This window comes from Cervus elaphus, chromosome 1 (genome assembly GCF_910594005.1).
Source record: "Cervus elaphus chromosome 1, mCerEla1.1, whole genome shotgun sequence".
NCBI lineage: Eukaryota > Metazoa > Chordata > Mammalia > Artiodactyla > Cervidae > Cervus > Cervus elaphus.
Window position 1 is genome coordinate 98,498,361 of NC_057815.1, and position 22,437 is coordinate 98,520,797.

The window sequence follows — 22,437 nt, forward strand, 5'->3', positions numbered from 1 at the left end:
ATGTTGCTTATCACACTTGAATTTGGATTTCTCGAAATGATCCAGTGTCTGTTATTACCTGTTCCTTTCTTCTTTTTCATATTTCTAGGAACATTTGATTGTATGATGGAAAATATGTTTGAGATATTGTAAATAGTCTGGAATATGTTGATTTTTTTTAGTGTTTAGTTTTATGTTGACGGGTAGTAAGATGGAAAGATAAGAAGTTGGAGTAACTATAAATATTAGTGCTGGCAGGTTGACTTCTGGGATGGCAGCACAAGCAACGCTATGATGTCATTCTTCCATTCTGCCCACCGCCCACCTCCACCACCCAGTCACAGGCTGTGATCTGAGCCACGGCTCAGCTTTCACCCTCCCACCTGGAACCACGTGCCTCCAAGTTAAGGTCCCTGAGTCTCCCCAAAACAAGGAAAATGTCAACAAAAAAAGAAAAAAAGACCCTAAAATTAGTAGTTTCAAAGTGCATGCATGTACCTGCAAAGTCACTTCAGTTGTGTCCAACTCTTTGTGACCCTATGGACTGAGCCTACCTAGCTCCTCTGTCCATGGGATTCTCCAGGCAAGAATCCTGGAGTGGGTTGCCATGCCTTCCTCCAGGGACTCTTCCCAATCCAGGGATCAAACCCGCGTCTCTTATATCTCCTGCATTGGCAGGCGGGTTCTTTACCACCAGCGCCACCTGGGGTGGACATTAACCAAACTCAAAGTAAAAACTGAAAATTGTCTATCCAGGTGACACTATTGAGTGTCAAGAAACAGAGATCTGTGATGTTTTAACCTGGAGATACTCCCACTTCCGCCTCAATCCCCAGCTCATTGCACAGTAGCCGGGAAAAGCCTAGTCCTGCAGCCAGCTGAGAGGACGGACATCCTCTGATGCTCTCTTAAAATCATCGTTCTCTGGGCACAGTCGATATTTTCTTAATTTACAACATTCTGAAAAATCTCTGTCCCCAGGCTGCTGTGGCTATTCGTGTAGATACAAAGTGAAAACAAAGTCCTATCACTAGGAAAGTACTGAAATAATATCAGTGTACTGACTACAGTGCAGTTGCATAAAGCTGTGAGTTCAGTTGCAGTGAACCAAAGCTTGGTCAGAAATTTAAAAGAAAATCTTTGATAACTAGAAAACCACAGGGAGCTTTGAGAAGCCTCGGCATATTCTTAGTGATCAAAAATACTGTATACACGTGGAAGACTATGCATGTCTAAGAGGAAAGACTTGGGAAAGGAGAAATACCCATTCTGGCTGGCTCTGAAACCCTGGGCAAGCAAAAAGTGGAAGCTAAGACTGTGTTCTAAACTTATTGAAATTTTAAAGTGTGTATTTTCACACAGGTTCCCCTTGGTAAAGGCACTAAATTATACTGAGCCAGGAGTAACCCCTAGGAAGTCAGTTTGGTTTGTTTTGTTCTGCAGTATAGCTGATTTACAATGTTGTGTTAATTTCAGGTATGCAGTAAAGTGAATCAAATATACATATACATGTAAGGATTTTTTAAAGGAACTTCTTCAAAAAATAGAGAATTCAGAGACCCCAAATCAAAACTTTAGGAAATGAATTTAGGAAAGTCACTAAACAAATAAGCAAGAACAAGAAAGCAACAACCAAAAATACAGCAAAAATAATGAATTCTGGATGAGAAAGGAAGAATCTAATGCCAAATTTGTTACAATATATGATGTTAAATGTCCATTTAAAATAGAAAGCATGCAAAGACTCTGAAATATATTTCACATATTCAAGGAGAAAAAAGCAACCAACAGACAATGTCCCTAATGAGGCACAGACTTTGGACCTTATAGTCAGTGATATTAAATCATCTGTTAAAAACATGTTCAAAGAACTAAAGAAAATGATGTTTAAAGAAGTAAAAGAAAGGATAAAAGTGATGTCTCACCAAATAGATATCAATAATGAGAAACTGTTTAAAAAAAAACAGATACTCTGTAATTAAAAAGGGCAAGCACTAAATAAATGAAGAATTCACTACAGGAAATAAAGAACAGACTAGAGCTGGCAGAAAAAAGAATCAGAAAACTTGAAGATAGGTCAATAGAGATTATTTAATAAGAGGGGCATAAAGATGGAAAATGAAGAAAAATGAACACGAACTCAGAAAACCATCAGACACCAACCACGTGTGTGCTCAGTTGCTCTGTCATGTTCAGCTCTTTGTGACTTCATGGACTGTATCCACCAGCTCCTCTGTCCATAGAATTCTCCTAGCAAGAATATTGAGGTGGGTTGCCATTTCCTACTCCAGGGGATCTTCCCGACTCAGGAATCAAACCCGCATCTCTTGCATTGGCAAGTGAAGTCTTTACCACTGAGACACCTGGGAAGCTCACTATCAAGCATACGAATGTATGTGTATAATAGAGATTCCCGCAAAGAGAAGAGAAAGTAAAAGGGACAGAAAGCATATTTGAAGAAATACTGGCAAAGAATTTTCCAACTTGATGAAAAAATAATAATCTAAATGTTAAAGATGATCAATAGACTCCAAGTGGAATAAGCTTGAAAAAATCCACATATAGACTTACCAAAATTGAACTGATGAGACTCAAGAATAAAGAGAAAAATCTCAAAAGCAGCAAATGAAAAAATGATTTATAGTGTACCAGAGATCCTCAATAATATTATAGCTGGCTTTATCAGAAATCATAGAAAGTTGAGGTAGTAGGATGACATTTTCAATGTTTGGGGGAGTGGGGGAAATGTCAAAAAATCTTTATCCAGGCAAACTATCCTTCTAAAATGAAGGAGACAGTAGCTTCCTACCACCACTTCTTTTCCCTTCATCTCTTCCTTTTTCAATCTTCTCACTGACACTCAGGGGGATGCTCACCATAATTTGGCGGGCGGTTAACATGATCTGCATCAAAGAAAGGAGACCTTGAAGATTCCTGAGCATTTGCAGGATGATGGCACTTCTGAGTTGCTTGCCTTTAGGTGAGGACTTCTGACCTTTCATAAAGATCCCCAGGCCTTTCCACTGCCTTCCTTCTGGATGCTGTCACTGAAGGATGAATCTGGGACCACTTCGGAGGACTGACTTTTGGAACCTCTGACGCTGCCTCCCTCTTCTTTGTTTTCTGAAGTCTCCAACGTATGAATGTGGAATTGAGAGAGGTCATCTTCCTGGAGACAGTTTACACATGAAAGAACATTGTGGATCAATAATATCAGACAAGGTAAGAGTTTGTTGCAGCTTTTGCTGGCCTCTGGCACCCCAGGCGCTTCACACACACACCTCACTTGTGGCCACTGTACCCAAAGCCGTCTGGAGTGAGTACCCATCATGAGGCCAAGACCTGGCTCCACCCAACTGTCTTCAGGCTCCAGCGCTGGACACCTCACACCAAACAGTAAGACAGGAACAGAGCCCTGCCTGTCAGCAGACAGGCTGCCTAAAGCTGTACGAAGCTCACAGACACCTCAAAACACACACCTGTTGTGGCCCTGCCTATCAGAGGGAAAAGACTCAGCACCACCCACCAGACTGCAGACGGCAGTCCCTCCCACTCGGAAGACGACACAAGCTCTGGACCAATCTTACCCAAGAGGGAACAGACAACAGAAGCAAGGGGAACTGTGACCACAGACAGTAATTCAGACAAAATGAGAGGACAGAGAAATATGTTGCAGATGGAGTTGCAAGGTAAAAACCCACAAGAGCAAATAAATGAAGAGGAAATAGGCAATCTACCTGAAAAAGAATTCAGAGTAATATTAGTAAAGATGATCCAAGATCTCAAAAATACAATGGAGGTACAGATTGAGATGATATAAGAAATGTTTAACAGGGACCTGGAAGAACTAAAGAACAAACAGTGATGTACAGCACAATAACTGAAATGAAAAATACACTAGAGGGAATCAATAGCAGAATAACTTAGGTAAAAATAATGGATAAGTGAGCTGCAAGACATAATGGTGGAGCAGAATAAAATGAAAAGAAATGAGGACAGTCTCAGAGACCTCTGGGACAACATTAACTGCACCAACATTAGAATTATAGGGGTCCCAGAAGGAGAAGAGAAAGAGAAGTGGTCTGAGAAAACACTCGAAGTGGTTATAGTCAAAAACTTCCCTCACATGGGAAAGGAAATAGTCAACCCAGGAAGTGCAGAAGAGTCCTGGAATTGCAGAGAGTCCCATATAGAATAAACCCAAGGGGAAACATGTCGAGGCAAATATTAATCAAACAAACAAAAATTAAATACAAAGAAAAATATTAAAAGCAGCCAAGGAAAAGCAACAAATACCATACAAGGGATTCCCCATAGGTCATCAAATGATTTTTCAGCAGAAACTCTGCAGACCAGAGGGGATGGCATGATATATTTAAAGTGATGAAAGGGGAAAATCTACAACCAAGATTACTCTACCCAGCAAGGATCTCATTAATATTCAATGGAGAAATCAAAAGCTTTACAGATAAGCAAAAGCTAAGAGAATTCAGCACCACCAATCCAGCTTTCCAACAAATGCTAAAGGAACTTCTCTAGGTGGGAAACATGAGAGAAGGAAAAGACCTACAAGAACAAACCAAAACAATTAAGAAAATTCTAATAGGAACATACATACTGATAATTTCCTGAAATGGATTAAATGTCCCAACCAAAAGACAGATTGGCTCAGTGGATACAAGAATAAGACCCGTTTATATGATGTCTGCAAGAGACCCACTTCAGACCTAGGGACACATACAGAGTGAAAATGAGGGAATGGAAAAAGATATTGCATTGCATTTCAGTGCAAATGGAAATCATAAACATCAGAGCAAAAATAAATGAAATAGAGACTAAGAGAGCAATGGAAAAGATCAATGAAATGAAAAGCTGGTTCTTTGAAAAGATAAACAACATTGATAAACATTTAGCCAGATGCAAGAAAAAAAGTGGAGATGGCCCAAATCAATAAAATTAGAAAGGAAAAAGGAGAAGCTTAACAACTGACACCACAGAAATACAAAGGATCATAAGCAACTGTATGCCCACAAAATGGACAACCTTGGAGAAATGGACAAATTCTTAGAAAAGTACAACCTTCTAAAGACTGAATCAGGAAGAAAAAGAAAATATGAGCAGACCAATCAGAAGTAATGGAATTGAAACTGATTAAAAATCTTCCAACAAACAAAAGTCCAGGACCACATGGGTTCACAGGCAAATTCTATCAAATACTTACAGAAGAGCTTACACCTATCCTTCTCAAACTCTTCAAAAAGATTACAGAGGGACTCCCTCTGTAATTACAGAGAACACTCCCAAATTCATTCTACGAAGCCACCATCAGCCTGCTACCAAAACCAAAGATATCACACAAAAAAGAAAATTACAGGGTAATATCATTGATGAACACAAATGCAAAAACACTCAACAAAACACTAGCAAACTGAATCCAACAGCACATTGAAAGGATAATACACCATCAAGTGGGATTCATCCTAAGGAGTGCAAGGATTTTCAAGATACATATATCAATCAATGTGATACACCATATTAAGTTGAAAAATAAAAACCATATGATCATCTTAATGAAGATGAAGAAAATGCTTTTGACACAATTCAATACTCATTTATGATAAAAAACAAAAAAACTCTCCAGACAAGTGGGCAAAGAGGGAACCTACCTCAACATAATAAAGACCAAATATGACAAACCCATGGCAAGCATCATTCTCTATGGTGAAAAGCTGAAAGCATTTCCTGTAAGATCAGAAATAAGACAAGGGTGCCTGTCCACTCTTGCCACTGTTTTATTCAGCATAGTTTTGGAAGTCCTAGCTATGGCAGTCAGAGGAGAAAAAGAAATAAAAGTAATCCAATTGGAAAAGAAATAAAACTTTCACTCTCTGCAGATGACATGATACTATACATAGAAAATCCTAAGGAGGCCACCAGAAAACTACTAGAGCTAATCAATGAATTTAGTAAAGTTAAAATTTAGTAATTCTGCGGGATATAAAATTAATACACAGAAACCTCTTGCATCCCTATACACTGTAAACAAAAAATCAGAAAGAGAAATTAGGAAGACAATCCCATTTACCACTGCAACAAGAAGAATAAAATGACTGAATAGACCTACCTAAGAAGGCAAAAAACTCATACTCAGAAAACTATAAGATAGTGATGAAAGAAATCAAATATGATTGGGATTGGAAAAATCAATATTATGAAAATGACTATACCACCCAAAGCAATCTACAAATTAAGTGCAGTCCCTATCAAATAACCAGTGGCCATACAGCAAGCTACCATTGGCTCTCTATTCTACATATGGTAATGTAAGTTTCCATGTCACTCTCTCCATACATCTCACCCTCTCCTCCCCTCTCCCCACGTCCATAAGCCTCTTTTCTGTGGCTCAGGAAACTCAAACAGGGGCTCTGTGTCAACCTAGAGAGGCGGGGTGGGGAGGGAGATGGGAGGGAGGTTCAAAAGAGAGGGAATGTATGTATACCTATGGCTCATTCATGTTGAGGTTTGACAGAAAACGACAAAATTCTGTAAAGCAATTATCCTTCAATTACAAAATAAATTCTAAAAAAAATAACCAATGGCACTTTTCATAGAATTAGAACAAAAAAGTTTAGCTTGTGTGGAAACAAAAAAGACCCCGAGCAGCCAAAGCAATCTTGATAAAGATGAAAAGAGCTGGAGGATTTAGGCTCCCTGACTTCAGGCTATACTACAAAGCTACGGTAATCAAGACAGCATGGCACTGGCACAAAAATAGAAATACAGATCAATGTAACAGGACAGAAAGCCCAGCAATAAGCCCCCACACACAGCCACCTAATCTGTGACAAAGAAGTCAAGAATATACGATGGAGAAAAAACAGCCTCTTCAATACAAAGTGCTGGGAAAACTGCACAGCTACATGTAAAAAATGAAATTAGAACACTACCTAACACCATATGCAAAAATAACTCAAAATGGATTGAAGACCTGAATGTAAGACCAGACACTCTAAAACTCTTAGAGGAAAGCATGGGCAGGACACTCTTTGACATAAATCCCAGCAAGATCCTTTTTGACCCACCTCCTGGAGTAATGAAAATAAAAACAAAAATAAACAAAGGGGGCCTAATTAAACTTTACAGCCTTTACACAGCCAAGAAAACCATAAACATTACTTAAAAGACAATGCTCAGAATGGGAAAAAATATTTGCAAACAAAGGATTAATCTTCAAAATATACAAGCAGTTCATGCAGTTCAATAGCAAAAAATAACAAACATCCTAGTCAAAAAAAAAAAAAAAAATGGGTGGAAGACCTAAACAGACATTTCTTCAAAGAAGACATACAGGTAGCCAACAAACACATGAAAAGATTGACCAACATTGCTCATTATGAGAGAAATGGAAATCAAAACTACAATGAGGTATCATCTCACACCAGTCAGAATGGCCATCATCAAAAAGTCTACAGACAATAAATGCTGGAGAAGATATGAAGAAAAGGGAACCCTCTTGTTCCCAAGAATTCCTCTTGGGAAGGTAAACTGATACAACCACTGTGGAAAACAGTATGGAGGTTCTTTTAAAAAAGACTAAAAATAAAACTGTCATATGTCCCAGCAACCCCACCACTGGGCATATACCTTGAGAAAACCATAATTCAAAAAGACCACATGTACCTCAATGTTCATTGCAGCATTATTTACAATGGCCAAGACGTGGAAGCAACCTAAATGTCCATTGACAGATGACTGGATAAAGAAGATGTGGAACATATATACAGTGGGATATTATTCAGTCATAAAAAGAGCAAAATTGGGTCATTTGTAGTGATATGGATGAACCTAGAGTCTGTCACCCAGAGTGAAGTAAGTCAGAGAAACACAAATATTGTATATTAATGCATATACATGGAATTTAAAAAAATGGTACTGATGAACCTATTTGCAGGACAGGAATAGTACCCACATTAAAGGACAGACGTCCAAACAGTGGAGGAAGGAGGGTGGGACGGATTAAGAGAGTAGCATTGACATATATACACGACCACATGTAAAATCGCTAGTGGGAACCTGCCGTATAGGCCAGGGAACTCAGCTCAGCGCTCTGCGATGACTCAGAGGGGTGGGATGGGAGGTGGACAGAGGCCCCAGAGGGAGGGGATGTGTGTATACACGTAACTGAGTCACGTTGTCTTACAGCAGAAACTAACACAACATCTTAAAGAAAATATAGTCCAATTTTTAAAAATCAAGATTGAATTATATTTCTATACTATAATTTACTAAGCAATGATTTTGAATGTCTAAATTATAAAAGTGAAATAATGAATATATTATTTCAATATGATTGTCTTTTTAAAAGCAGATTTTTTTTTCCCAAAAGAATAAACTGAGATCACTGTATAACCATGGACAGCAACATAGATAAACATATGATCTATCTGGTGAAATAAGTTTCAGAATCCATTAGTTTATCCTGCTCATTATCTAGTTTATGTAACATAAAAATAAATCCTACTGATGCAAATTATTAGAACAATAAAATAAGAATAAGATAATGTCTCCTATAGCCATATCACATCTTAGCACCTCTCTGACATCATATATGAACAAAATGTAGTTATGCAGCAACATTTTACATAGATACTGTCTTGAGTACATAGTCTGAGAAGAATATGGCCTGAAACCAGAGTAGGCTGGCCGAGCAATTTAATTTCCCACTATTTTTCAAGATAAAACCCTAAATCTCTTATCTAGATAGCATATGTCTCTTTAACAATTTCCCTCAGCTCCCCTTTTTTTGCACTATAAAATGAACCATGGCAAACTCCTGGAATATTAACTCTCTGGTAATCTGACCCTGGGAGGCACTCTGGATTTGCTTATAGAGTTAACCTCTTTCTAATATTCTATTCACATTTAACATGCACTTGTTTGTCTTCCTCATTAGTCTGAAAGCTCCTTGAGTTCAGAGACCATATCTTTTCTACCTCTTTAGTCACAAAGAGCACAGTTTGCATGGTACAGATAAGACATTCAGTAGTTATTGGTCTTTGAAGGAATAAATATATAAATACTACAAAATCTGCCTGCAATGCAGGAGCCCCTGGTTTGGCTCCTGGCTTGGGCAGGCCCCGTGGAGAAGGGAGAGGCTCCCACTCCAGCATTCTCGGGCTTCCCTGGTGGCTCAGGCAGTAAGGAATCCGCCTGCGATGTGGGAGGCCTGGGTTTGACCCCTGGGTGGGAAAGATGGCCTGGAGAAGGGAAAGGCTACCCTCTCCAGTTTTCTTGCCTGGAGAATTCCATGGACAGAGGATCCTGGCAGGCTCTAGTCCATGGGGCTGCAAAAAGTCAGACAGGACTGAGTGACTTTCACTTTCACATCAAAAGTTCAGTCTTTTTAATGGCTGAGTAATATTCCATTGTGTATATGTACCACAGCTTCCTTATCTATTCGTCTGCTGATAAAGACCAATACAGTATACTAACACATATATATGGAATTTAGAAAGATGGTAGCGATAACTCTATATGCAAAACAGAAAAAGAGACACAGATGTACAAAACAGACTTTTGGACTCTGTGGGAGAAGGTGAGGGTAGGATGTTTTGAGAGAACAGCATCGAAACATGTATATTATCAAGGGTGAAACAGATCACCAGCCCAGGTTGGATGCATGAGACAAGTGCTCGGGCCTGGTGCACTGGGAAGACCCAGAGGGATGGGGTGGAGAGGGAGGAGGGAGGGGGGATCGGGATGGGGAATACGTGTAAATCCATGGCTGATTCATGTCAATGTATGGCAAAAACCACTACAATATTGTAAAGTAATTAGCCTCCAACTAATAAAAATAAATGGGAAAAAAAAGTTCAGTCTTACTGATATTCTGAAAAATCTGCAGTTTTGACTGTCCTTTTAATGACCTTACCATTGAAAGATCAGAATTTATATAAATCTTCTCCTTGAACATACTTAACTTCCAATGACCTAGTGCTTCCTTTATCTATTTCAGATGACCTATTCTATAGTACTGAACATCTTGAGTGCCTGCAGTGCAGTGATCGGTCTGCTTTTACTATGTCTTGAATTTTTAATCTTTGCTTTAGCTAAAAGTGCTGCTTGGCCACACGTAAGTACCAGGTTTCTATGAGAATTTCATCACAAATTTACAACTACTTTTTTTTTATTTTTAAAAATTTATTTTTAATTGAAGGATAATTGCTTGACAGTATTGTGTTGGTTTCTACCAAACATCAACATGAAATCAGCCATAGGTTTACCTATATCCCCTCCCACCTCCCTCCCCATCCCACCCTTTTTTTAAATATAAATTTATTTATTTCAATTGGAGGCTAATTACTTTACAACATTGTATTGGTTTTGCCATACATTGACTTGACTCCTCCATGAGTGTACATGTGTTCCCCATCCTGAACCCCGCTCCCATCTCCCTCCCCATCCCATCCCTCTGGGTCATCGCAGTGCGCCAGCCCCGAGCACCCTGTCTCATGCATCAAACCTGGACTGGCAATTCGTTTCACGCATGATAATATACATGTTTCGCTGCCATTATCCCAAATCATCCCACCCTCGCCCTCTCCCACAGAGTCCAAAAGACTGTTCTATACATCTGTGTCTCTTTTGCTGTCTCACATACAGGGTTATTGTTACCATCTTTCTAAATTCCATATACATGCGTTAGTATACTGTATTGGTTTAGGAATACAGGCTATAGTTTGAGCTGTGTTTATAGTAGGCGCATATGCAGAAGAGTAATGATGAAAGTCACCTCCATATCTTGCATAGTGCTTACTTTGGTAAATCGCTCATCTACCAAAATCTTCTGCATATGCACCTACGATAAACACAGCTCAACCTGTAGCCTGTATTCCTAAACCTGCTGTTGCTATTTAGTCACTCAGTCGTATCTGACTCTTTTGTGCCCTGTGAACTGTAGCCTCCCCAGGCTCCTCTGTCCATGGGATTTCCCAGGCAAGAATACTTGAGTGGGTTGCCATTTTCTTCTCCAGGGGATCTTCCCAACCCAGGGATTGAACCTGCATCTTCTGAACTGGCAAGTGGATAATTTACCACTGAGCCATCAGGGATACTCACATTCCTAAACCTCAGATCACCCAAAACCTCAAGTAACCACATGGAATGTATCATAAACATTAATAGATGTATTTCGAGTGACTTAGCATTATATTGAATTCCAGCCCCGCCTTGTAACAAAGATAGTTTTATGATAAGTAGTTCATAAGCTACCTGCATCTCAGGTACCTGCTACCTGCATCTCTGAGGCCAACTTTCTGAGGCCTCAGAAGATCAAGGTAATTATAGCAAGATTTGATCTTCAGTGAAGGAAATAACATCCTATGTACTTTCAATATCCAAGGATTTACGTTCAGTATCAGGGCTGTATATATTTTGTCAGTATAGTCTATAGGCAGAATAAAGCTGAATTCTGTAGATGCAAGTAGTCTGGAATACGGGTGTACTCGGTCCTGTATGCACATGGCTGTGGACGTGTGTGCGTTGCCTGCTTGTGTCTGTCGGCCAGCAGGTCTGTGTGAGTCTGTTTAAGTGTGGTTGTGTTTGCAGTTCAGTATCCGTGTATATCTGTTTCAAAGCATGTGGGACGTTAGGCAGACATACATGCTCTTATCTGTATAGGTTTGTTGCTATGCAGAGGAGAAGCTAAGAGGGGAAAGAAGATGGAAGTCAGTCCTAAGCAAATTGTGTAGGAACTGAAGCCTTCTCTGTAGATTCCCTCTTCTGCTCTATCCCATCTACCCAGGGCATGACAGAGGCCAAAACAGCTGGGCCTTTAACCAAGACCTGGAAACCAACTTTTCTGAATAGAGCCCATTGGATATTGCCTGTTTTTTCAGCACGCTCTCCTTCCTTCAAAATCCCAAACTCTTGAGTAATTAACTAGTTCCAAAGCTTATGTTAGTTTGCGTTTTGCTGAATTTTTCTTATTTCTACATAATGAAAACGGCTACAGTAATCGGCATAGCAGACTTCCTCAGGGAATGACTTATGTCTGATTCACTTTAAGAAACAACTTTAAGAAATGTTAAACTACTGGCTGAGGGCCACAGGGCTGGTCCCTTGCTGAAATTGTCAGGATGGCCATCCTGATGAACTAATCAGGATGGCCTAAATTCCAAATTATTTCACTACATGAAATTGAACCTTAGAGAAATCAATTAAATGGCACATCAAAGAACTGTCTTATTGGTGTACAGGATGTTAATATTTTATGATGCTTACCCTGAAGGAAAACTTAAAGTGAAATTGTAAATAAATGTAAACCTCTAGATATTGCTTCAGACTATTTTTGCATAACAAGAATGTTTGTTTTACTGGATTGGAGTACAATCACAATCTTAACTGTTTCATTTTTCCAATTCATCTCTTGAACCTCCATTGTTCATATTAGCAATAAATCTGAGATCTCGTTGAGGTCCAATCCCTGTTTATACTCTCAAGTTATTCAAGAACATGGGAGCCTTAAGTTCAATATTGACTCTATACTTCTAGTTGATACAATCCTGGAACATCTTAGGGGTCCCCCAGCATACCTGTAATTTCCACTGTCATGGCTTCAGTTCAGTTCAGTTGCTCAGTCGTGTCTGACTCTTTGCAGTCCCATGGACTGCAGCACGCCAGGTTTCCCTGTCCATCACCAGCTCCCAGAGCTTGCTCAAAACATGTCCATCGAGTCGGTGACGCCATCCAGCCATTTCATCCTCTGTCATCCCCTTCTCCTCCTGCCTTCAATCTTTCCCACCATCAGGGACTTTTCCAATGAGTCAGTTCTTCACATCAAGTAGCCAAAATATTACAGCTTCAGCTTCAACATCAGTGCTTCCAATGACCATTCAGGACTGATTTCTTTTAGGATTGACTGGTTGGATCGCCTTGTTGTCCAAGGAACTCGTAAGAGTCTTCTCCAACACCACAGTTCTTCAGCACTCAGCTCTCCTTATAGTCCAACTCTCACATCCATACATGACCACTGGAAAAACCATACCTTTGACTATATGGACCTTTGTCAATAAAGTAATGTCTCTGCTTTTCAATATGCTGTCTAGTTTGTCATAGCTTTTCTTCCTAGGAGCAAGTGTCTTTAAATTTCACAGCTGTAGTCACCAACTGCAGTGATTTTAGAGCCCAAGAAAGTGAAATCTGTCACTTGTTTCCCCATCTATTTGCCATGAAGTGATGGGACCAGAAGCCATGAATCTTAGTTTTTTGAATGTTGAGTTTTAAGCCAGCTTTTTCACTCTCCTATTTCACTTTCATCAAGATGCCCTTTAGTTCCTCTTCACTTTCTGCTATAAGGGTGGTGTCATGTGCATATCTGAGGTTATTAATATTTCTCCCAGCAATCTTGATTCCAGCTCATGCTGAATCCAGCCCAGCATTTCGCATGATGTACCCTGCATATAAGTTAAATAAGGAGGGTGACAATATTCAGCCTTGAATATTGTCCTTTCCAGATTTGGAACCAGTCTGTTGTGCCAGGTCTGGTTCTAACTGTTGCATCTTGACCTGCCTACAGATTTCTCAGGAGGCAAGTAAGGTGGTCTGGTATTCCCATCTCTTCAAGGATTTTCCAAAGTTTATTGTGATCCACACAGTCAAAGGCTTTGACATAGTCAAGAAAGCAGAAATAGATGTTTTTCTGGAACTCTCTTGCTTTTTTGATGATCCAGCAGATGTTGGCAATTTGATCTCTAGTTCCTCTGCCTTTTCTAAAACCAGCTTGAACATCTGGAAGTTCACAGTTCATGTATTGTTGAAGCCTGACTTGGAGAATTTTGAGCATTACTTCACTAGTGTGTGAGATGAGTGCAATTGTGTGGTAGTTTGAGCATTCTTTGACATTGCTTCTTAGGGATTGGAGTGAAAACTGAACTTTTCCAGTCCTGTGGACACTGCTGAGTTTTCTACATTTGCTGGCATATTGAGTGCAGCACTTTCACAGCATCATCTTTCAGGATTTGAAATAGCTCAACTGGAATTCCATCACCTCCACTAGCTTTGCTCGTAGTGATGCTTCCTAAGGCCCACTTGACTTCACATTCCAGGATGTCTGGCTCTAGGTGAGTGATCACACCATCGTGGTTATCTGTGTCATGAAGATCTTTTTTGTATAGTTCTTCTGTGTATTCTTGCCACCTCTTCTTAATTTCTTCTGCTTCTGTTAGGTCCATACCATTTTTGTCCTTTATTGTGTCCATCTTTGCATGAAATGTTTCCTTGGTATCTCTAATTTTCTTGAAGAGATCTCTAGTCTTTCCCATTCTATTGTTTTCCTCTATTTCTTTGCACTGATCACTGAGGAAGGCTTTCTTATCTCTCCTGGCTATTCTTTGGAACTCTGCATTCAAGTGGGTATATCTTCCCTTTTCTCCTTTGCCTTTCGCTTCTCTTCCTTTCACAGCTATTTGTAAGGCCTCCTCAGACAGCCATTTTGCCTTTTATACTGTATTTCTTTTTCTTGGGGATAGTCTTGATCTCTGTCTCTTGTACAATGTCACAAACCTCTGTCCACAGTTCTTCAGGCACTCTATCAGATCTAATCCCTTGAATCTATTTGTCACTTCCACTGTATAATTGTAAGGGACTTGATTTAGGTAATACCTGAATGGTTTAGTGGTTTTCCCTACCTTCTTCAATTTAAGTCTGAATTTTACAATAAGGAGTTCATGATCTGAGCCACACTCAGCTCCTGGTCTTGTTTTTGCTGACTGTATAGAGCTTCTCCATCTTTGGCTGCAAAGAATATAATCAATCTGATTTCAGTATTGACCATCTGGTGATGTCCATGAGTCGAGTCTTCTCTTGTGTTGTTGGGTGATGGTGTTTGCTGTGACCAGTGTGTTGTCTTGCAAGACTCTCTTAGCTTTTCCCCTGCTTCATTTTGTTCTCCAAGGGCAAACTTCCCTGTTACTCCAGGGATCTCTTGACTTCCTAGTTTTGCATTCCAGTCCCCTATAATGAAAATGACATCTTTTCTTGGTTATATTTCTAGAAGATCTTGTAGGTCTTCATAGAACCGTTCAACTTCAACTTCTTCAGCTTTACTGGTCAGGGTATTGGTTTGGATTACCATGATATTGAAAGGTTTGCCTTGGAAACAAACAGAGATCATTCTGTCATTTTTGAGCTTGCACCCGAGTACTGCATTTTGGACTCTCTTGTTGACTATGAGGGCTACTCCATTTCTTCTAAGGGATTCTGGCCCACAGTAAGTAGATATAATGATCATCTGAGTTAAATTTGCCCATTCTGGTTCATTTTAGTTCACTGATTCCTAAAACTTCACTGTTCACTCTTGTCATCTTCTGTTTGACCACTTTCAATTTATCTTCATCTGAAGTCATGGTTTCAGATACTATTAAATGGTGCCAATATTGAAAACTGATCCCCATAACCCATGGTGGCCTTGTCACAAGGGTCCTTCAGGTTTTGGTTTTCAGAATTACAGATTCTGTATTCTTGTTTCCAACCCAAATATCTTGCAAGGATATGGGTCTATTCCACCTACCCCCAACACATAAGTCCTTGTGTTGAGCCTAAGTCACCAGTCCAAACCTCCTCTTTCTTCACTGTGACTTCCTCCTTATGACCCTTTTCTAACAACAGGCCTGATTTTAAACATCTCTCCATTAAAAAAAATTCTGTAACACTAAACCTCAAATGTCTCAATTCCATCTTCTTCAGAAGTACATTAGCCTCAGTGAAAATGTACTGATAATATACCCAACAACAGAGGAAAACACAATGATTCTTCTTATTCATTTGGTGAAATCTGTTACCTTAAAATCATCCTCAGAGGAGGAGCCAAGATGGCAGAGGAATAGGATAGGGAGACCACTCTCTCCCCTACAAATTCATCGAAAGAACAACTGAACGCTGAGCAAACTTCACAAAACAACTTCTGATCGCTAGCTGAGGACATCAGGCGCCCAGAAAAGCAGCCCATTGTCTTCGAAAGGAGGTAGGACATAATATAAAAGATAAAAAGAGACACAAAAGAGCTAGGGACAGAGACCCGTCCCGGGAAGGGAGTCTTAATAGAGGAACGTTCCAAACACCAGGAAACCCTCGCACTGGCGGGTCTGGGGGAAGTTTTCGAATCTTGGAGGGCAACCTAACTGGGAGGAAAAATAAATAAAACCCACAGATTATGTGCCTAAAAACAACTCCCAGCGGAAAAGTACCCCAGATGCCTGCATCCGCCACCAGCAAGTGGGGGCAGAACGGAGAGGCGCGGGCGGCATTGCTTAGGGTAAGGACCGGGCCTGAGTGCCCTGAGGGCAATCGGAGGGAGCTTTTGTGAGATAGCAACTTAAACTGTGGGATAGCAAAAGAGAGAGAGAAAATTAACCGGCCGGAACACACTGCCAGCCGTTCACAGAACAAACGGACCGAGCAAGTCCAGAGGAGCTAGCCGGCTGCGGACCGGCCCAGCCCAGCTGGAGGCAGGAGGCAGGGGGGAGGGGAAAGGGGCAGGCTCGGCCCCAGAGATGGCATCCCCTACCACACTGCAAACAGGCCTCCAGTTTCTAACCAAAGACTTCCTGAGATTCTGGATGGTCGACATCCGCTGGGAGGGTCGCAGCTAAACACAAGGCAGATGCACCCGACTGGCGCAGGCGGGAACTGAGGCTGGGGCCATGGAGGGGAGAAGGCGCCCCGCACCCAGGGAGAGTGCGCCCGTCAAGCTCCTGGCTGCCTGAGCTGCTCGGGCCGGGGAAGGCACAAAACGCAGGCGCAACCGAGTCCGCGCTTTTGTGGAGTACCTGAAAACTGGAACCGCACGCAACGCAGGGCACGCTCCATATAGAGCAGCCGGGAGCCTGAGCAGCGTAGACGGGGAAAGCAGCGCCCCTCCCTCCCCACAGCGCGACGGAACTAGCGAACCTGAACAAGAGACCACCTCCGCCCGCCCGTGTCAGGGCGGAAATGAGCCTCTGAAGAGACTGACAAACAGAAGCCAAATAAACAAAGGGAACTGCTTCAGAAGGGACCGGTGCAACAGATTAAAATCCCTGTAGGTAACACCGACTACACCAGAAGGGGCCTATAGATATCGAGAAGTGTAAGATGGAACGAGGAGCTATCTGAAACTAAACCAAACCCATACTGACCGCAACAGCACCAGAGAAATTCCTAGATATATTTTTACTTTTTTTTTTTAATTAAAAAAATTTTTTTTCTTTTCTTTTCTTTTTTATTTTTTCTCTTTTATTTTCTTTTAAAATTCCCTATTACTCCTGCATTACTCCTTAACTTTCATTTTCATATATTTTTATGGTTTTTTTAATTAGGAAAAAAAAATTTTTTTCTTTTTTTTTTCTTTTTTTTCTCTTATTTTCTTTTAAAGTCCTCTATTACTCCTCTACTACTCCTTAATTTTCATTATCATTTCACTATAACCTTGCAAAAAAAAGAGAGAGAAGCCCTATTTTTAAACTGAACTTTATATATATTTCTAAAATTTTTTGTGTTTTTGTTTTTAATATTGTATTTTTAAGAGTCTAACCTCTACTCTACATTTTTAATCTTTATTTTTCAGTACGTGATATAAATTTTGGATATTTAAGAATCCAATATTCAGTTCCCATTTTTATTCAGGAGTGTGTTGATTACTCTCTCCCACTTTTGACTCTCTGTTTTCTACCTCAGAACACCTCTATTTCCTCCTTTCCCCTTCTCTTCCCAATCAAATTCTGTGAATCTCTGTGGGTGTCTGGGCTACAGAGAACACTTTGGGAACAGAGTACTATGTAGATCTATCTCTAGCCTCTTGAGTCCCCCCTTTTCTCCTCCTGCTCATCTCTATCTCCCTCCTCCCTCTCCTGTTTTTCATGTAACTCTGTGAACCTCTCTGGGTGTCCCTCACGGTGGAGAATCTTTTCACCATTAACCTAGAAGTTTTATTATCAGTGCTGTATAGTTGGAGAAGTCTTGAGACTACTGGAAGAATAAAACTGAAATCCAGAGGCAGGAGACTTAAGCCCAAAACCTGAGAACACCAGAAAACTCCTGACTACATGAAACATTAAGTAATAAGAGACCATTCAAAAGCCTCCCTACCTACACTGAAACCATCCACCACCCAAGAGCCAATAAGTTTCAGAGAAAGACATACCACACAAATTCTCCAGCCACGCAGGAACATAGCCCTGAATGTCAACATACAGGCTGCCCAAAGTCACATCTAACACACAGACCCATCTCAAAACTCATTACTGGGCACCCCATTGCACTCCAGAGAGAAGAAATCCAGTTCCACGCACCAGAACACCGACACAAGCTTCCCTAACCAGGAAACCTTGACAAGCCAACAGTCCAACCCCACCCACTGGGTGAAACCTCCACAATAAAAAGGAACCACAGACCTCCAGAATACAGAAAGCCCACTCCAGACACAGCAATCTAAACAAGATGAAAAGGCAGAGAAATACCCAACAGGTAAAGGAACATGAAAAATACCCACCAAGTCAAACAAAAGAGGAGGAGATAGGGAATCTACCAGAAAAAGAATTTAGAATAATGATAATAAAAATGATCCAAAATCTTGAAAACAAAATGGAGTTACAGATAAATAGCCTGGAGACAAAGATTGAGAAGATGCAAGAAATGTTTAGTAAGGACCTAGAAGAAATAAAAAAGAGTCAATTAAAAATGAATAATGCAATAAATGAGATCAAAAACACTCTGGAGGGAACCAAGAGTAGAATAACGGAGACAGAAGATAGGATAAGTGAGGTAGAAGATAAAATGGTGGAAATAAATGAAGCAGAGAGGAAAAAAGAAAAAAAGAATGAAAAGAAATGAGGACAACCTCAGGGACCTCTGGGACAATGTGAAATGCCCCAACATTCAAATCATAGGAGTCCCAGAAGTAGAAGACAAAAAGAAAGGCCATGAGAAAATACTCGAGGAGATAATAGCTGAAAACATCCCTAAAATGGGGAAGGAAATAGCTACCCAAGTCCAAGAAACCCAGAGAGTCCCAAACAGGATAAACCCAAGGCAAAACACCCCAAGACACATTAATCAAATTAACAAAGATCAAACACAAAGAACAAATATTAAAAGCAGCAAGGGAGAAACAACAAATAACACACAAAGGGATTCCCATAAGGGTAACAGCTGATCTATCATTAGAAACCCTTCAGGCCAGAAGGGAATGGCAGGACATACTTAAAGTAATGAGAGAGAATAACCTACAACCTAGATTACTGTACCAGCAAGGATTTCATTCAGATATGAAGGAGAATTCAAAAGCTTTACAGACAAGCAAAAGCTGAGAGAATTCGGCACCACCAAACCAGCTCTTCAACAAATGCTAAAGGATCTTCTCTAGACAGGAAACACAGAAAGGTTGTATAAACATGAACCCAAAACAACAAAGTAAATGGCAACGGGACCATACCTATCAATAATTACCTTAAATGTAAATGGGTTGAATGCCCCAACCAAAAGACAAATACTGGCTGAATGGATACAAAAACAAGACCCCTATATATGCTGTCTACAAGAGACCCACCTCAAAACAAGAGAGACATACAGACTAAAAGTGAAGGGCTGGAAAAAATATTTCATGCAAACGGAGAACAAAAGAAAGCAGGAGTCGCAATGCTCATATCAGATAAAATATACTTTAAAATAAAGGCTGTGCAAAGAGACAAAGGACACTACATAATGATCAAAGGATCAATCCAAGAAGAAGATATAACTATTATAAATATATATGCACCCAACATAGGAGCACCGCAATATGTAAGGCAAACGCTAACGAGTATGAAAGAGGAAATTAATAGTAACACAATAATAGTGGGAGACTTTAATACCCCACTCACAACTATGGATAGATCAACTAAACAGAAAATTAACAAGGAAACACAAACTTTAATTGACACAATGGACCAGCGAGACCTAATTGATATCTATAGGACATTTCACCCCAAAACAATCAACTTCACCTTTTTCTCAAGTGCACACGGAACCTTCTCCAGAATAGATCACATCCTGGGCCATAAATCTGGCCTTGGGAAATTCAAAAAAATTGAAATGATTCCAGTCATCTTTTCTGACCACAGTGCAGTAAGATTAGATCTCAATTACAGGAAAAAAATTATTAAAAATTCAAACGTATGGAGGCTAAATAACACGCTTCTGAATAATCAACACATCATAGAAGAAATCAAAAAAGAAATAAAAAATGCATAGAAATGAATGAAAATGAAAACATAACAACCCAAAACCTATGGGACACTGTAAAAGCAGTGCTAAGGGGAAGGTTCATAGCATTACAGGCTTACCTCAAGAAACAAGAAAAAAGTCAATAAATAACCTAACTCTGCACCTAAAGCAACTAGAGAAGGAATAAATGAAGAACCCCAGGATTAGTAGAAGGAAAGAAATCTTAAAAATTAGGGCAGAAATAAATGCAAAAGAAACTAAAGAGACCATAGCAAAAATCAACAAAGCTAAAAGCTGGTTTTTTGAAAAAATTAACAAAACTGACAAACCATTAGCAAGACTCATTAAGAAACAAAGGGAGAAGAACCAAATTAACAAAATTAGAAATGAAAATGGAGAGATCACAACAGACAACACTGAAATACAAAGGATCATAAGAGACTACTACCAGCAGCTCTATGCCAATAAACTGGACAACTTGGAAGAAATGGACAAATTCTTAGAAAAGTATAACTTTCCAAAACTGAACCAGAAAGAAATAGAAGATCTTAACAGACCCATCACAAGCAAGGAAATCGAAACTGTAATCAGAAATCTTCCAGCAAACAAAAGCCCAGGACCAGATGGCTTCACAGCTGAATTCTACCAAAAATTTAGAGAAGAGCTAACACCTATCTTACTAAAACTCTTCCAGAAAATTGCAGAAGGTAAACTTCCAAACTCATCCTATGAGGCCACCATCACCCTAATTCCAAAACCAGACAAAGATGCCACAAAAAAAGAAAACTACAGGCCAATATCACTGATGAACATAGATGCAAAAATCCTTAACAAAATTCTAGCAAACAGAATCCAACAACACATTTAAAAAATCATATATCATGACCAAGTGGGCTTTGTCCCAGGAATGCAAGGATTCCTTAATATCCACAAATCAATCAATGTAATACACCACATTAACAAATTGAAAGATAAAAACCATATGATTATCTCAATAGATGCAGAGAAAGCCTTTGACAAAATTCAACACCCATTCATGATTAAAACTCTCCAGAAAGCAGGAATAGAAGGAACATACCTCAACATAATAAAAGCTATATATGACAAACCCACAGCAAGCATTACTCTCAATGGTGAAAAATTGAAAGCATTTCCCCTAAAATCAGGAACAAGACAAGGGTGCCCACTCTCACCACTACTATTCAACATAGTTTTGGAAGTTTTGGCCACAGCAATCAGAGCAGAAAAAGAAGTAAAAGGAATCCAGATAGGAAAAGAAGAAGTGAAACTCTCTCTGTTTGCAGATGACATGATCCTCTACATAGAAAACCCTAAAGACACTACCAGAAAATTACTAGAGCTAATCAATGAATATAGTAAAGTTGCAGGATATAAAATTAACACACAGAAATCCCTTGCATTCCTATACACTAACAATGAGAAGACAGAAAGAGAAATTAAGGAAACAATACCATTCACCATTGCAACAAAAAGAATAAAATACTTAGGAGTATATCTACCTAAAGAAACAAAAGACCTATACATAGAAAACTATAAAACACTGACGAAAGAAATCAAAGAGAACACAAACAGATGGAGAAACATACCGTGTTCATGGATTGGAAGAATCAATATTGTCAAAATGGCTATTCTACCCAAAGCAATCTATAGATTCAATGCAATCCCTATCAAGCTACCAGTGGTATTTTTCACAGAACTAGAACAAATAATTTCACAATTTGTACGGAAATACAAAAAACCTCGAATAGCCAAAGTAATCTTGAGAAAGAAGAATGGAACTGGAGGAATCAACCTGCCTGACTTCAGACTATACTGCAAAGCCACAGTCATCAAGACAGTATGATACTGGCACAAAGACAGAAATATAGATCAATGGAACAGAATAGAAAGCCCAGAGATAAATCCATGAACCTACGGACACCTTATCTTCAACAAAGGAGGCAAGAATATACAATGGAAAAAAGACAACCTCTTTAACAAGTGGTGCTGGGAAAACTGGTCAACCACTTGTAAAAGAATGAAACTAGAACCCTTTCTAACACCATACACAAAAAGAAACTCAAAATTGATTAAAAATCTAAATGTAAGACCAGAAACTATAAAACTCCTAGAGGAGAACATAGGCAAAACACTCTCCGACATAAATCACAGCAAGATCCTCTATGACCCACCTCCCAGAATATTGGAAATAAAAGCAAA

At 39.7% G+C, this 22,437-nt stretch overlaps 1 protein-coding gene across 3 annotated transcripts in view; it reads left to right on the top strand.

Moving 5' to 3' along the window:
* LOC122680009 (membrane-spanning 4-domains subfamily A member 5-like) overlaps window positions 1–22,437 on the top strand; it is a 42,273-nt gene that overhangs the window by 14,417 nt on the left and 5,419 nt on the right. For 2 of the 3 annotated variants that reach the window (XR_006336629.1, XR_006336602.1), the window contains one exon: window positions 9,995–10,111. Coding sequence is in view for 1 of the 3 variants with exons in the window: in XM_043880863.1 (XP_043736798.1) it covers window positions 9,995–10,111; window positions 12,893–12,898 (123 nt within the window). In the remaining 2 variants the exon portion in view is untranslated. Of the gene's footprint in view, window positions 1–9,994; window positions 10,112–12,892; window positions 12,949–22,437 lie in introns of those variants that run through there. The other variant, XM_043880863.1, reaches the window with a different exon arrangement.